This window comes from Nansenia antarctica, assembly GCF_963989245.1.
Source record: "Nansenia antarctica genome assembly, chromosome: 15".
NCBI lineage: Eukaryota > Metazoa > Chordata > Actinopteri > Argentiniformes > Microstomatidae > Nansenia > Nansenia antarctica.
This window is the reverse complement of record NC_137685.1, coordinates 16102909-16120067: the sequence shown is the minus strand read 5'-3', so window position 1 is coordinate 16120067 and position 17159 is coordinate 16102909. Positions and strand designations below refer to the sequence as shown.

General features: G+C 42.5%; 2 protein-coding genes across 5 annotated transcripts in view; both read left to right on the top strand.

The window, feature by feature from the left end:
• Positions 1-4691: 4691 nt before the first annotated feature.
• Positions 4692-14021, top strand: LOC308171036 (cytosolic 10-formyltetrahydrofolate dehydrogenase-like). 4 transcript variants are annotated; one of them, XR_013937813.1, is made up of 9 exons: positions 4692-4841; positions 5703-5845; positions 6607-6841; positions 7531-7696; positions 7901-8002; positions 8242-8331; positions 8726-8863; positions 9515-10610; positions 12359-13878. XR_013937813.1 is itself a non-coding variant. In XM_080545908.1 (8 exons), exons 2-8 carry the CDS (start codon positions 5719-5721, stop codon positions 13926-13928), a joined length of 1041 nt encoding a protein of 346 aa, XP_080402034.1. In that variant the 5' UTR covers positions 4692-4841; positions 5703-5718; the 3' UTR covers positions 13929-14021. The 4 variants fall into 4 exon arrangements, 2 of the variants coding, with proteins under 2 accessions (XP_080402034.1, XP_080402033.1); XR_013937814.1 differs by having other exon boundaries at positions 8726-10610; XM_080545908.1 differs by lacking the exon at positions 9515-10610 and having other exon boundaries at positions 8729-8863; positions 13743-14021.
• Positions 14022-14428: 407 nt separating this feature from the next.
• LOC308171178 (MAP kinase-activated protein kinase 3-like) overlaps positions 14429-17159 on the top strand; it is a gene marked incomplete at both ends in the record, with an annotated part of 8244 nt that continues 5513 nt past the window's right edge. The window contains one exon of the mRNA XM_080546033.1: positions 14429-14471. Within this exon, the coding sequence (XP_080402159.1) occupies positions 14429-14471 (43 nt within the window). The remainder of the gene's footprint in view (positions 14472-17159) is intronic.

Genomic DNA, 17159 nt, shown 5'->3' with positions numbered 1-17159 from the left:
TCCTCCACCGGCCCTAGTTTTGGATCTAGCTTCCTGTTCATTATTTTCATGATAAATTGTAGCTAGCTAGCTATAACATCTTCATATACACCATACAGGCTACTGATTAACAGTAGGCACTGATTAACAGTAGGCAAATGCCCATTGAACAGATTTATTCATTATCCTATCTTAAGAAAACTAATGTAACACTCTCATCTGGGGATTTACACGGCAAATCAAATCAAAGATCGACACATCCCTGATGACAGGGAGAGGACGTATGACTGCTCTGATGAATCAACCCCTATTTCATTAATTTTCTCTATATAACAAAGTCGATCATTGATCGGCAACGACACTATATAATAGTTTGCCTAACTGGCAATCGGATTTGGGCTCCTAATATCTAAAAAGCACTACGGTTTTCTTATTTTATCTGATTAAAGTAGCAAAGACCAGAAATTTCCATTGACCGCCAGTCAAACTTCTACACTGCTATCACCCAAAAAGGGGCGTGGACATGACTACCCGGATGCGTTAGAATTGCATGGAGAGTTTGAATTTTGTCCGCTGTAAAGCGGATGCGTTTCCTAGAACATGTAAATGCAATTGCTGATCACATTATTGCATTACAATTTGAATATTGACTCAAATAACGCAGGCAAAAGTGGCAAATGAATATGCTATTTTGGGATTGCATAGTCATTTTAATTTTGTCAGCTACAAAGCGGATGTGTTTACTAGAACATGTAAATGCAATTGCGAATCACATTATTGCATTACAATTTGAATATTGACTCAAATAACGCAGGCAAAAGTGGCAAATGAATATGCTATTTTGGGATTGCATAGTCATTTGCACATTAGAATGAACTTTTGAATTTTGTCAGTTACAAAGCAGCGCATGACTTTGAAAATTAAATGTCAAATGGCTTTGCATTATCATTTTAATATTGACAGTGAATGTGCACATCAGGTACATGAAAATGAAAATCATTAGAATTGCATTTGAATTAGAATATTGTCTGAAAGAATGCATGCAAAAGTGGAACATGCAATTGCAATCTCATATTGCATTAGCATTTGAATTGAGTCTACTATATGCTTCCATATTAAAAAGCTCCTCTTCCTGTTTTAACCAGGACAAGTTTCTGCTTTACTTTTAATACTAAGCAGAACAGATGTGTGGATAGCAACAGAGATCTGGAGGTTTTTAAATTTCCCTGGCCTTCCCCCCCACTTAGCCATTGTTATGTCCCTGGCTTTTATTGTTTTATTGTTTTTAGTCCTTTTATCTTCTCTTCTTTTAAATTGTTATCACATCTTGTATTGTGTTGCATTTTATTTAATATCCTGCACTTTACCTGTTTTACATCTGTGAAGCACTTTGGTTCAGCTGCTGCTGTATGTAAATGTGCTATATAAATAAAGTTGACTTGACTTGACTTGAGATTTGACGATTGAAACCTGTATGTTATTTTAACCTACAATCAGGGAATATTCAAATATGTATAGGAACTTAGTGTGATTTTGAGATCCTAACCTGGGCAATGTTGGAAGCAGCTGGCAGGCATAAGCAATCAAAATAACTTTTCCTGTACAAAATCGCCGCCCTGTGGTTGAAATAGATATAACATTGAGCATATCCATGTGTCAGGGTGACTAATCATGGTGACCTGATTGGTTACCATAAAACTTGCTATGACATTACAATTATGGCATTATAATTATCCATAAAAGGCATCATGTACTAATGCTTAGCTGTTGCAGCCGGGCATAATAATATGATCAATGACTGTGTTATAAGTAACATTTACATTGACCTTTAGCAGACGCCTTTATCCAAAGCAACTTACGTCTAAAGTAAGTGAATCATCTATACATCAGTCATCATAACAAAAACAAATATATACATTTACAGAGAGGCACAATTGCAGACAATGGCATTGTAAATTGGGGGGTAGGGCCATGTGTGACATTCCAAATATAAACACGTACTGTATTAAATACTGTATTAAATACATTTTAATAGAATCAGTGGCGGCCTACGGCCATGGGAGACATTCCTAACATTGACACTTATCAAATGTATCTCAATGGAGGGATAGGTTACTGTGTCAAAGTATCACAATCGGTAAATGGCTGTATTGGCTGTATGTGATATACTGAATGGTAAAGATGTGTTTACACAAAAGCACACCGACACTCGTGACATGGCGTAGAGACTAAACTGTTTTAATTAGGCTACTTATTATATTATTATTACATTATTATAAGTGTCATGGGTCTTTGTCACATACATGAAAATGTATATCTGTGCAATTAATATCTGAGTCATGAGAAGTATTATTTGAAGGACAAAATAGCCTAAACTGTTTTAAAATACAGCACACACACCCTAAGAGTTACAGCACACACACCCTAAGAGTTACAGCACACACACCCTAAGAGTTACAGCACACACACACCCTAAGCGTTACAGTACACACACCCTAAGAGTTACAGCACACACACCCTAAGAGTTACAGCACACACACCTTAAGAGTTACAGCACACACACCCTAAGACTTACAGCACACACACCTTAAGAGTTACAGCACACACACCCTAAGAGTTACAGCACACACACCCTAAGAGTTACAGTACACACACCCTAAGAGTTACAGCACACACACCCTAAGAGTTACAGCACACACACCGTAAGAGTTACAGCACACACCCTAAGACTTACAGCACACACACCCTAAGAGTTACAGTACACACACCCTAAGAGTTACAGTACACACACCCTAAGAGTTACAGCACACACACCCTAAGACTTACAGCACACACACCTTAAGAGTTACAGCACACACACCTTAAGAGTTACAGCACACACACCCTAAGAGTTAAGAGATACAGTACACACACCCTAAGAGTATGGACAATTTGTACTGCTAAATGTATCCTGTCTTATGTCTTGTACTATTGTCACCTTTATCCTGACTTATCTTGCCTTTTGCCTTATTGTCTTGTGCTGCAATGTCAAGAACTGAAGTCTACGAATGTTACTCTCTTACACTTGTGTAATGTGACGTAACAATAAAACTTGAAACTTGAAACAGTATATGGTCAAATTATCTGCAGTGCTGGGCTTGCAGCAGTCAGGTGATCCTGAGTCAATAATGAACTTGTAGTGATTACTGGCAACCAGTATGAGCTGGTTCAGACTACACTGGGTAACAGGCGGACACTGGGTAACAGGCGGACATTGAGTGATCATTGAGCAAGCCTGGGCTGAGACTGTCGCTGGACAATCAAACTTATGTACCTTGTATCTCAAGGCTAGCAAACTATGAACTTTACCTTTAACCTTATGTGCTAACTTCGTTGCAAGATAGCTGCTGCAACGCCTTTACGCAAATAAATCATTGTGAATGAATTATAATGATAATATGACTAACAGAAATACTCAATACTGCTTTCTCCAGGTACTCAGCTCTTAGCAGAACACAATGGGAGTATGAATAAATCAATCAATGATCAACTCTCTAGTTGCCTCACAGCCCTGTCCTCGGTATCCAGAGATCTAAGGTCAATGAAACACACAACTCTCTAGTTGCCTCACAGCCCTGTCCTCGGTATCCAGAGATCTAAGGTCAATGAAACACACAACTCTCTAGTTGCCTCACAGCCCTGTCCTCGGTATCCAGAGATCTAAGGTCAATGAAACACACAACTTTTGTATTATTCTGAAACTAATTACATCAGGATCTTTGATCATATCTGGATCATCTTTATTGACGTCTGCAGGAAGTTATGGTCAATAGTGGGGTAAACTATTATCTGGGTTTACCTATTGACCTCTCTTATCTGTTTTTCTTTGACAACCTTTTTTATGATGTAGATATGAACCTTGTAGGACAATTGTGCTTTCTTTGATATTGTCATGTCATGCTACCTTGGCAATTGTGACTATTAAACATTGTTGACTAACTTTAGGCCTTAAACTAATTGAATATGCCCAGTTAAAATGTCTGAGTTTGGATGGAACCAACTCACAGATTGACGGCTGACTGATTTAATATGACTCATGTCGTAAGCCTGCACTCATGATGATAACATTGAATGGATTTCATTCTTTTTTTTTACTATTCTATTGCAGCATGATGTCACTGTATGATAGGCTGCTTTTAGAGTCAAATCTTTTGTCGTACTTGACCTGAATTTACAGTACAGGCCAAAAGTTTGGACACACCTTCTCATTCAATGCGTTTCCTTTATTTTCATGACTATTTACATTGTAGATTCTCACTGAAGGCATCAAAACTATGAATGAACACATAGGAATTATGTACTTAACAAAAAAGTGTGAAATAACTGAAAACATATGATTATTAACACATTATATTTAATATTATTATTATATATTTTATTAACAACAAAAAAGCAAAGGGTGGCTACTTTGAGGAATCTAAAATATAATACATATTTAGAGTTATTTCACACTTTATTGTTAAATACATAATTCCTATGTGTTCATTCATAGTTTTGATGGTTCAGTGAGAATCTACAATGTACCAAATAGTCATGAAAATAAAGGAAACGCATTGAATGAGAAGGTGTGTCCAAACTTTTGGCCTGTACTGTAATTGCAATTGTTTGCTTTCTTGTTACACATTGGTAATACAAAGTTTACGCCCAATGCCCTCCTCTCTTGGCCCAGGCTGTCCTATCCGAACACACGATGGGACTGTTGTGTAATGACCGTATCTCGCTTATGGCAGCGACACACACAGGCGACATCAGAGCAACAACCTGATCCAATCAATCACTCTTTTCACACCAGTAGAGAAGACTGTTGGTCACGAAAGACAGGGGTACGTTCCATTTTTATATTATAACAAGATATCTAACTGTCATCATAACTAGTCATTCTAACCCCCGTATTGAATGAATTAACTGTTTCTGAAGTTATGATTAGTTATTTGGTTTGTTCTTGAGGGCGCGATTATTTTTTGTAGGTTGCATGCTTGCTAATCAGTCTCGAATATGTCTATTGCATAGCCTACAGTACATTGTCTCACGCGTTCTAGTATGCAAATGAAATATATCTATATATATATCTTAAAACACCTGCTTCGTGGCTCAACTGTTTTATTTTATTTTCATAGGGCACTTTCATTTGTATTGAGCTCAACATTGTCAACAGCGTGCATCGTGGAAATAGCTTTGCAGATGTATGCACATTTGAATGTGTATGATATGTTTGCTAATAATAAGTAAGTCTGCATGTAGAAAGAAAATTCCTGCACGTAGCGGGTCGCTAGCGAGCTGTCAAGTGTACTTTAAATCCACTTGGATTCGATTGGTCAATCCCCCATAGGCATGATTCTGCCGTGACATCTGATTGGTTAAACAGGGCACGCCCTTTTCACCAAAAAACTGCTGTAGTATTATATAACTATTATACAGACATTAGTAATTAAACCTTTAAAAAAAAAACACACACGTTTTTTTCCACTAAACACTTTTATACATCGTTTATTTTTTTAAACAACCATGCTACTTTTGTGGATACAATAAGAGTAATATTTGACAGTAATGATTTGGTTATGTAATGCAAAATCCAAATGCATATGTTTCAAATGAATAGGTTATGAATACCCACTACACTCTAGAGAGAATTGCCTTAAAAAAATAAAATGCTCTTGTTTGTCTGTTGTCTTTACCTACATTAGCTTGTGAGCACTCAGGATGAAGATTGCTGTGATAGGTCAGAGTATTTTCGGCCAGGAGGTGTACAAGGTGCTAAGGAAGGAGGGACACATCATTGTTGGAGTTTTCACAATACCCGACAAGGATGGCAAAGCCGACCCCCTAGGTGAGTAGGTCATGATGTCATGAGTGCACTGCAGGACAGTATATATATCTGGGAGCATATTATTGCAATGGGTGCAACCTTTATCATATGTGGTCCTCATACCATAGCACCTAAAGTACACATGAGCAGTGAACACAGACAACTCACACAGCATACATTTGCACAACACTTTATACAAATGGCCATCTGAATTAGATCTTAAGGCAAAAGTGATTGATTTCAATGCACTTCAAACTCCCGATTTCAATGTATGACACATCATTTGAAAGCTTACAATCTGCCCTTTCATAATCTGTCAAAAACTGAAAAATACTATTGAATGAAGTAGAAGCCGCATAGTTTCAGATTTTTTTTTACCAGACCCTTTCACATATTACTCAATAATAAATGGGAATATAATAAATTGCTATATCCAAAAACTAATTACAGATTGTGTTTTTTTAAGGTTATTTTTTTTGAGTGGGGCAATCCCGCTCTTATATTTGGATTGGATAGATACAGGAAAGTAAGGCATGTGAGCAGAGCAGCCATGTTGACATGAGCATTGAGTGCTAGACCACTGGCCACACAGATTATGGTTTTAAGGAGATCTTCTATTCAACAAAACATTGGCATAACAAGAGTCATGTACACCTTGAGGGTACCCTCAAACACCTCAAACACCCAACTTCTAATTAAATGAACCATTTCATACACAAATGCAATACACTGCACTTTACAGGAAAAGTGTGTTGAATAGCTCTTTGCCCCTTCCTCCACAGCCAAGGAGGCAGAGAAGGATGGCGTGCCTGTCTTCAAGTTCCCCCGCTGGCGTCTGAAGGGGAAGGGCATCAAGGAAGTGGTGGACCAATATGAGGCTGTGGGCGCGGAGCTCAACGTCATGCCCTTCTGCTCCCAGTTCATCCCCATGGAGGTGATCGACCACCCCAAGCACGGCTCCATCATCTACCACCCGTCCATCCTGCCCCTTCACAGGGGAGCCTCCGCCATCAACTGGTGAGTCAGTAGGCAGGGGGGTGTGTCTGTTTCTATGTGTTATTGGTTGATGCTGACTGGTTGGTTGGTTAGTTGGTAGGTGGACAGATTAGTTAGAGGCATTGGTCAGTTGTCATGTTCATAGGTTTGGTGGGTGGGTGGGTCGGTTGGTGGGTTGGTGAGTTTGAGATTCACTGGCTGGTAGGTTGGTTGGATGGTTGGATGGTTGGTTGGATGGTTGGTGGGTTGGTTGGTGGGTTGGTTGGATGGTTGGTTGGTTGGTGGGTTGGAGGGTTGGTTGGATGGTTGGTGGGTTGGTTGGATGGTTGGTTGGATGGTTGGTTGGTTAGTTAGTTGGTTGGTGGGTTGGTTGGATGGTTGATTGGTTGGTTGGTGGGTTGGAGGGTTGGTTGGATGGTTGGTGGGTTGGTTGGATGGTTGGTTGCATGGTTGGTTAGTTAGTTGGTTGGTGGGTTGGTTGGATGGTTGGTGGGTTGGTTGATTGGTTGGTTGGATGGTTGGTTGGTGGGATGGTTGGTGGGTTGGTTGGTGGGTGGGTTGGATGGTTGGTTGGATGGTTGGTTGATTGGTTGGTGGGATGGTTGGTGGGTTGGTTGGATGGATGGTTTGATGGTTGGTTGATTGGTTGATTGGTTGGTGGGTTTGAACAGTTGCGTTTCCTCACTCTCTCCCTCTGGATTGGTCCACAGGACCTTGATCCACGGTGACCAGAGAGGCGGGTTCACAGTGTTCTGGGCGGATGAGGGACTGGACACTGGACCAATCCTGCTGCAGAGGGAGTGTGCTGTGGAGCCTGATGACACGGTCAACACCATCTATAAGAGATTCCTCTTTCCAGAGGGAGTGAAAGGCACAGTGAGTCAAGGGCAAAGGCCACATATAGTCATTCAGATAATAGCTGTCTGTCTGCATCTCAAACAGCCAGCATGTTTTGTCTCGAGAAAGATGCATGAAGCATGAACATGGAAATGCCAAATGTCACCGTCATAACACTTGAATAGGTTCACACATATCCATTCCATGCCGTTGGGGGGGCTGAGTATGCATGGTTGTTCACAGGTGGAGGCGGTGAGGTTGATCGCAGCGGGGAAAGCACCAAAGATCACCCAATCAGAGGAGGGAGCCACCTATGAGGGCATCCAGAAGAAAGACAACGCAAAGGTACTGAAGACCTAGTCCTGGACAGAACACTCTAGACTGCTCCTGCCATCTTGCTTTTCCCACAAGTACTACTACAATGCTATCTGGAATTCCATAGAAATTCGGTGATGTCAAATCTATTATGACCAGACGTACTTACATTTGTACTTACTCACTAGGGTTTCTGCTGTGTATATTGGTCCATTGTTAGAATGAGATGTACAATTGATCAGTATTTTTGCATTTTGTCTGTGATGTAGATTGACTGGAACCAGTCAGCCGAGGCCCTTCACAACTGGATCAGAGGTCATGACAAAGTCCCCGGTGCCTGGGCTGATGTTGATGGACAGGTAAGAATACGCCCACAGTGGGGCGCTTGGGTGGCGTAGCGGGTTAAAGTGCTGACCATGTAACCGCAGGGTCCCGGTTCGATTCCGGCCGGGGACATATCCTGCATGTCATCCCTTCTCTCTCTCACCCATCCTTCCTGTCATAATCTCTATCTGTCTCTGTCATTAAAAAGAAAACCATGAGTGGGACTGCCCCACTCAGAAAAAAAAGAATACGCCCACAGTCAGTCTTATAGTGGAAATCCTCTGAGACAGAGACTGAATCACAATAGTTTAAAGTGGCCTCTCCCTCTCCCTCATCAGCACTGACTTGAAAACACAAGAGGTGAAAGGGAGTACTGAAATGCACCTCAGAAACTCATCCCACTGTTGTCATCCCAACCTTTCTCTGTAGAAGATGACGTTCTACGGCTCCACTCTGGTAAACGACGGCACCGCTGCTAACGGACAGCCCCTGGAGATCCCTGGTGCCAGCCGACCTGGTCTGGTCACCAAGGCAGGCCTGGTGCTGTTTGGCAGCGATGGCAAGATGGTAAGTTGCCAGATGTTACACAAACATCATTACGACGCACTGGATATTACCAGAGTTTCACTTTTGGGGGATTGTCTTTGGCTTGTTTTTCGCACTTTCTTCCTCATTATTCAAGTTAAGATTCCTCTGAATAAACCATAGCCATTCGTACCATTCGCTTTTGTGAGACTCTGAACTTGTAGTATACCTACATGCAACCATACTACCTGACCATGAAGTATGCAAATAGGTCATGACTTTTATAGAGGCCATGTGTGCTAGGCTAACCTCTTGGTGTAGCGGGCCATGTATGCTAAGCTAAGGCGTGCTAGGCTAACCTCTTGGTGTAGCGGGCCATGTCCCAGTCTAGGCTAGACTAACCTCTTGGTCTAGTATGTATATGTATGAGTTAGCATAAAGGACATGTAGATAGAGAGAGGAGGATACTGCTGCTTTAGATCATTGGGACACACCTGGACTGGCTGGTTGATACACGGGATATATTGAGATAAATAACAAATAAATGGCCAAAAGGACATTCTGAAAGTATGTGAAATGTGTTAAAAAAAACAATGAAAACTAACTTGCCTTCCTCATAGCTGGTGTTGCACTTTTGGCTGAAATAACCTCAATTAAATCTCTGACACAGTTTTTTCCCATTCCTCCATGCAGAGTTATTCCAGATGTGTTTGTGTTTGAGGGGTGTCTTGTCTTGCATGCACAGGCCCGTTTCAAATCACCCCACAGCATCTCAATAGGATTCAGATCCGGGCTTTCACTTGGCCTGTTCCAGAACTCTCCATTTCTTTCTTTTGAGCCGTTCGTTGGTGGATTTACTGGAATGTTTTGGGTCATTGTCATGTTGCATGGTCCACATCTGCTTTAGCTTCAATTCTGCATGGTCTCACATTTTCCTCAAGCGCCCTGTGATACAATATAGAATTCCTAGTGGATTCTATGATGGTGAGCAATGACTTCTCCAACAGCATGTTTGGATACTGGATTCTGATTGGCTAGCAACAGTGGTAAATACCCCCCAACTCCCTTCAGTTCAGCTCCGACCGCATTTCCAGTATCAATGCGCCTCCCAATCAATCTGATTAAGAACACCTGTGCTGACTCCGCCCACTGTTTAGCCAATAGCAGTCTACAAATCTGGAGTGTCATTCCAAGGCACCAATCACGAACAAGTTGGCTCAAAGGCAAGTGAACGTGGCCTAGCCTACAATGCAATCGTTAATGTTGTTTATGGGACTATATTCTGTGGCGGAAGGATATATGTATTCTGAAATGGGTGTCAAACGAAGAAGTGAGAAAACGTGCTGGTAGAGAGATGGTAAGTAAGCACGCAGATCAGAAAGAGAAGATGGAAGAGAAAAACCCGGATGACCATCAACGCACAGCCCTCAGATGGACCCCTGATGGACGAAGAACAAGGGGACGACGCCGCAAAGAAACCTGGAGGAGAACCGTCGAGAGGCAGCGGGACATGCCGGGTCTGAGATCCCGGGAGGCGGCGGCCGCTGTGGCGAGGGACAGAGACCGGTGGCGTCAACTCGTTGGAGGCCCTACTCTTCACACCCGGGGGGTATTCCATCAACGTCGCTAAAGGAAAATCCTGGCTTATTTTTGATAACTTCTCGCGAGACTTATCAGAATATGCCTGGATATTTTTAGGAACTCTCGCGAGACTTGTCAGACTAAACCTGGATTTTCTTTTAGCGTTGTTGATGGAATACCCCCCCTGAAGAAAAAGGACCTAAGTCAAGTAAGTCAAGAAATGATTAATGATTGTAAATAAATGAATTTAATGTTACAACTTATAACTGTGTATTTTTTATAATGTTACATCTGTGTATTTTTTATATTATGTGGTAGCTTTTGTAGAAAAGCAATTAACCATTCGAGGGCAGGGGGTTGTGGAGACATTGACCACTGGTACAGGGTACTCCACAACCCCCTTCCTCTCATGGTAAGTTGCTTACATTTCCACCCCCAGGCTTCACAGCTGGTATGAGGTTCTTGTGCTCAAGTGCTGTCTTTGGTTTGTACCAAACAAGTCTTCTGTTACTGTGCATAAATACTTCATCCAAAACACATTGTTCCAGAAGTCATGGTGTTTGAAAATGCTTGGACGGCCTGACCTGGCCATGTTGGCAGTTGTTTTAAATGTTCTCCACTTGTAAATTATTTTCAGGACAGTGGAATGGCTGATTTCTAATTGTTTGGAGATCTTTATAAATCCCTTCCCAGACTCATACACATCTACAACCCTCTTTCTGCAGGCCTCAGAGAGCTCGATTTATCTCTCCATGGTGACACCACTCACTTCAACAATCAAGAGCAAACCAAACTAAATGTCTGAGGTTTAAATAAGACAGGCTACTCCAAAATCCTCTCTAACAATGTTCTAATCATTTACACACAGAGTAGCAATACACAAAGTAGCAATACATGTGGGGGGTGTCTTGTTTTTGCTCACAAGAAAATTGCATTCCCATTAATTCCATTTTACAAATAGATTAAATATTTAAGAAAATAATAATTTCTGTTTCATTTGATTAGTTATATTACCTCCATCCATCAATATTGTTCAAATGAAAATCAAATGTCCATATGTTGAAAAAGACGATGGTTTTCGTGTAGTATCCTATCTTTTTCACATGACAGCTGCCACTAGAACTGGGATACTTGTCTTAATTAGTGTTCCTACTACTACTACGTAGGAACAGTATTGTTATTGGTGGTATACTCCTTATTATTCTTTTTCCCCGCTTTGGTCAAATAGCTCAAAAAGTCCCTGACCGAAAATGCTATAAATGTGCATGCCACAACTAGAGAGCATCAGTAACTATGGCAGAAAGAATGACCATGATTAAACCATAGGTGGCGCTATAATAACCAAAAGTAAATAATTAACTTCAGAATGCTGGCATATCCACCCCGGATGTATGAAACTTGGTATGTATGTGTCTTTCCTCATGGGGAACATATTTGCCTCAAGAACCGATAAGGTCCGCCATGATGGATTTTTCTGAAGGTGCAAAATCTGGCCAAACTTATAAAAATTAACTTAAAATCACCTGTAAGTCTGATTGGTCCAACATTTTATATGGATATGCATGGTGCATGTCTCTCCTTATGGTGTTAAAGGATAAGAGATCCATTCCAAGTTGGCGGAGAACAAATATGACGGTCACAGTACAATTATAATGTCATAAAATCAGGATTTATACTGTGTAGACCTGTTCACAACAATACTACCAGACTATAACTGTGGTCCTATTAACAACAATACTGCCAGACTATAACTGTGGTCCTATTAACAACAATACTGCCAGACTAAATTGTGTAAACACTGTTGGGCCCCCTGTGGGGAGCATGCAGCGTCTGGCCAGTAGAGGGAGCTACAGGACTGGTGGAGAGTAGATGAAGACATGATTGAAGACTGGTTGGTGTCAATCATGTCATTGTCATTTAACTTGTGTGTTTTTTTTCTCTTCCGACAATCGGTAGGAAGTGATGGTGAGACCAAGACATAGGCCTACACTATGGACCAGTGATTCAGTAGGAGGCATAGGCCTACACTATGGACCAGTGAAGACATAGGCCTACACTATGGACCAGTGAAGACATAGGCCTACACTATGGACCAGTGAAGACATAGGCCTACACTATGGACCAGTGAAGACATAGGCCTACACTATGGACCAGGACAGCTTGGCCCGTGCGTCCTCTCTCTCCCTGGGTCGGCGCACGGAGCCTCCGGGTCTGGGCGGGTCACTCTCCTCCAGCCACAGCCAGTACACCATCCTCCTGGAGGAACCCCCACCACCACCCCACTCCTCCTCCTTCTCTTCCACCCGGCCAGGCTGCTCCACACCGCCTCCTCCTCCTCCCCTCCACCCCCACCTCCCCCATCGCCCCAGGGAAAAGCACCACCACCACCACCACTGCCAGGGCAGGCAAGTTCACTCCAAAGTGCTCTTCAGGTAGCTGCTCCCCTCTCACAGGTAGTAGAGGAAGTCATCCAGGTTCATGTTGGGCTCTCTGTGGATGCTCTGTCCCACCAGGAAAGCAAGCTTGTGGGCATACTGGCAGGATGCAGGCACTCGGATGATCCCCTGAAATAATTGGCCAAATCACTGAAAATGGGTGGGCACAGGAGGCCTGGCCTCCGTGTAGTACCTTTTTCCGCCACACGCGTATGAGTGCTGTTCTGCAGGATAAATATTAGAAATGGATGAAGTATTGTTGAATTGTATGTTGTGTGTCTGATTGACATAGTGTTTGAATGCTTTTGACATGTCATTGATTGTATGTAGTAATACTATGTTGTTGTATGTAATGTAATGTATGTTGTGGTGAATGTTGTGAGCCTGAGCAGAAGGGACAATAGCTGCTGCAGGCGGACCAGAGATTCATGCCAATTGTTTTGTTTATTTGATGACCCATTGTGCAGGCAATAAAAGCTGCTTCATCCACCATCCTGAGAGTGTCCCAATCCCTTCAGTACCGCCAAACACAAATTAATAATTTTTAACAAAGACAGATAAGAAGAACAGGGAACATTCCATCGCGAGTGAAGCGAGCAAGCGGAAAACAATTTGGCCTCCTCAATTCTGGAAGTCACCAGCCTCCACTGGTCGGCGCACGGAGACGGAGGCCCCCCTGGTGGGGCTACCGCAGCAGAAGCCTCCGGGTCTGGGCGGGTCACTCTCCTCCAGCCACAGCCAGTACACCATCCTCCTGGAGGAACCCCCACCACCACCCCACTCCTCCTCCTCCTTCTCTTCCACCCGGCCAGGCTGCTCCACACCGCCTCCTCCTCCTCCCCTCCACCCCCACCACCCCCATGACCCGTCCTGTTCCCCTTGTGTGTGTGTGTGTGTGTGTCCAGTGTCAGAACGAGTCGGCGGCTCCAGACTGCAGGCTGGGGCTGAAGGAGGGCAGGCCCTTCTCTGGGGTCACCGCCTGCATGGACTTCTGTGCCCACGCTCACAAGGACCAGAACAACCCCTGGACAGCCTGCCTGCCCTGCCTACCCTCCTGCCTGCCTGCCCTGCCTACCCTCCTGCCTGCCTAACGACTACTCCTCCTGCCTGTCCCCCTGCCTGACCCCCGCTTGCCCTACGCCTACGACCATTCTCTGCCTAACCCCTTTAATAAATATCCTTTGTTATTACCCTAGTCTCTGTGTCCGTCTGTTCTGGGGTGCTGCCACATTTGACCGCTTGATTCAGGCCTAACAATATTACTATTATCCATATTCTCAAATGCATAATGGTTTCAGGGAGGAAAGGAGCGTTTTTGGATTGTGGCTCTTGCAAAAATATTTTTTCGTCAATGTGGCTCCTGATTAGGACAAGGTTGAGTACCACTGATCTAGAAGCTCCATTCCTTTTTTTTTTTCTGAGTGGCTCATATCCCACTCATATTTTTTTTATTTTTTTATTGACAGTTACAGTGAAGATTTAGACAGGAAGGATGGGTGAGAGAGAGAGAGGAGGGATGACATGCAGGATATGTCCCCGGACGGAATCGAACCGGGGACCCTGCAGTTACATGGTCAACGCTTAACCCGCTATGCCACCTAAGCGCCCCCCTAGAAGCTCCATTCCTTTACTCAGTACTCAAGTCGTAAAAGAAAATCAGGGTGGAGGTGGATTTGATCATATGGGGACAATTTTAGCATCCCCACAGTGTCAGTGACTTGGTAAAAATGTCATTGCATGTGTGCGTGCCCTCTCCCTCGCCCACAGTATTTTACTCAATATGCGCAAAACTAAATGTTGAAATAGCACTAACACCACGTTCATTGATAAAATGACATAAGGGATAGAAAGGGGGGATGGCAGTTTTAGAAGGGGGATGATTTTGACCGTTTTTATTTCAGGGGGGGATGCCATCCCCCCTCAACTTGAGTGCTGCCTTTACTTATCTATTTGTCTCCTACTCTTCTTCTGCACTGACATTATAGACCTGGGGCCTCATTCATAGAACGTGCTTAGATAACATTGTGATCTTACCCGTGTCGTACGTAGAAAACCACGTCAACATAGTGATTTATAAAATTTCAACGTGAGTCAATTTGATCGTGGAAACGATCGTAGCTCGACGTCGAGTATTCAACTTGCTTACGCACATTACCTACTGGTTCTGCAGAGTTATTACAGGCATGTGAGCCGCACTGCCTAGTGTAATTCATGCAAGTGGCTCGTAATAAAATTAACGATGTTGTTATCAGCCGAGAAAATGAGTTTAATTCAAGATTTAAAAGGAACTGATGTTTCTGATTGTATTTCAGTCTTCCTTTATATCCCTCCGTAGCTGTCTATCTCCCCTTCAACATGCCTAGTGCGTTCCACAACGGACCTTGCCCGGCCAAACTCAAAATTATACTGGATTTTCTCCGGTGTCAGGGAGTGAGCAGCCATATAAGAATAAGACCACCTGATAAGAATAAGACCATTATATTATTACAGTATAAGCAGCACTCGAGTTGAGGGGGGATGGCATCCCCCCTGAAATAAAAACAGTCAAAATCGCCCCCCTCTTTCCATACTTAATGTCATTTTATCAATGAACGTGGTATTACTGCTATTTCAAGGTGCGAGGGGGCACGCACACATGCAATGACAGTTACTGACACTGAAGTCACTGGCGAGGGGATGCTAAAATTGTCCTCTTATGATAAAATCCACCACCTCCCCTGATTTTTTTTTACAACTTGAGTAGAGTATAAGCATGTGCCTGGTTAGTTGTCATGATCAAACGTTACAAATGCAACTTACCGAGAAGCCACTCTTCTCTGCCCTCTCCCACCTCCAGACGAACGCCTACCCTATATTATAGCACTTGTCTTAATTCAGCCGCTATAATTCAGCCTCTATCACAGGGCGTTAATACAAGCCTCATTCACCTGCGTTCATTTTTTACCTGCGTTGGTATTTATAGAAGGAAGCACGTACGCAACTTTAAACCATCTCAGCCCGTTTTATAAATAATGCTTATGTCCGTTTAGAAAACTGTGCTTACGTGAAAGTCAAAGATGACGTTCAAGTACTTTTTTATGAATGAGGCCCCTGAACAGATTAAAACCATCAGCTGAAAGTCGTCCTCCCTCTTGTCTTCTGTCCTGTGTTTCCAGGTCAGTTTGTGAGCTTAGAATTATAAGGTTCTATCTCCGTTTAGGGTAGTTCAGAGATATTGAGCGTCAAAGTTTTTACATTCCATTATGTTTTGTGAGATGGAAGTTGGAACCTTTGTATTTTATGAATTACTAACTCAAAAATGTCATTTTTAAAATGACTCAAAAATGTCATTTTAAAAATAACACCACACAGGCATTAATAAACACCTAATGGATCAGATTATGTAAAAACTCAATTTTGACAAAAAATTCTAACGTCACGAGTTAGCATAAAGGACATGTAGATAGAGAGAGGAGGATACTGCTGCTTTAGATCATTGGGACACACCTGGACTGGCTGTTGATACACGGGATATATTGAGATAAATAACAAATACATGGCCAAAAGGACATTCTGAAAGTAAGTGAAATGTGTTAAAAAAAAACTATGAAAACCAACTTGCCTTCCTCATAGCTGGTATTGCACTTTTTGGCTGAAATAACCTCAATTAAATCTCTGACACAGTTTTTCCCCATTCCTCCATGCAGAATTATTCCAGATGTGTGGTGTTTGAGGGGTGTCTTGTCTTGCATGCACAGCCCGTTTCAAATCACCCCACAGCATCTCAATAGGATTCAGATACAGGCTTTCACTTCAGCCGTTCCAGAACTCTCCATTTCTTTCTTTTGAGCCGTTCGCAGGGATTAAAGCAAAAAAAAAATCTCCTGACTGAAAAAAAAATTCAGGCCAAATCGGGGCCGGTGGCTTTCCGTGCGCAAAGCACGCGTGCGATTTTCCGTTCTACTTCTAATGCTTTGACTTTTCTTTCGAAAAATGTGAATACATTTCCGCGTTGTCGAAAATCAACGACACATCCAGGGTTTCCGTTAGAAAAATTTGCCGTCGGACATCGTGTCCGGGAAGAATTCGATTTACCGGACAAACGTGATATATTCCGGTCATCATATTAAAATATAATTATTATTTTTTTTTGCAAAATCATATTATTTTTTTCTCCAAATCTAATATAGCTGTTTGTCGCGGTGATTACTGTTGTGTAGCGGCCTATATATGCCATTTAATGTCTATTTCTCATCCGATACGATTAGATGCGAGCTATATAATATATAATAATATAACATGATTTGACGGATGCGCGCTATGCCATGCGTCAAATCCAGCGC

Excerpts from the sequence above, each read along its gene's own strand:
- LOC308171036 (XM_080545907.1), top strand. The coding sequence starts at position 5,719 with ATGAAGATTGCTGTGATAGGTCAGAGTATTTTCGGCCAGGAGGTGTAC. Across the intron at positions 5,846-6,606 it reads TGGCAAAGCCGACCCCCTAG|CCAAGGAGGCAGAGAAGGAT; the intron begins GTGAGTAGGTCA and ends CTTCCTCCACAG. Across the intron at positions 8,864-13,742 it reads TTGGCAGCGATGGCAAGATG|TGTCAGAACGAGTCGGCGGC; the intron begins GTAAGTTGCCAG and ends GTGTGTGTCCAG.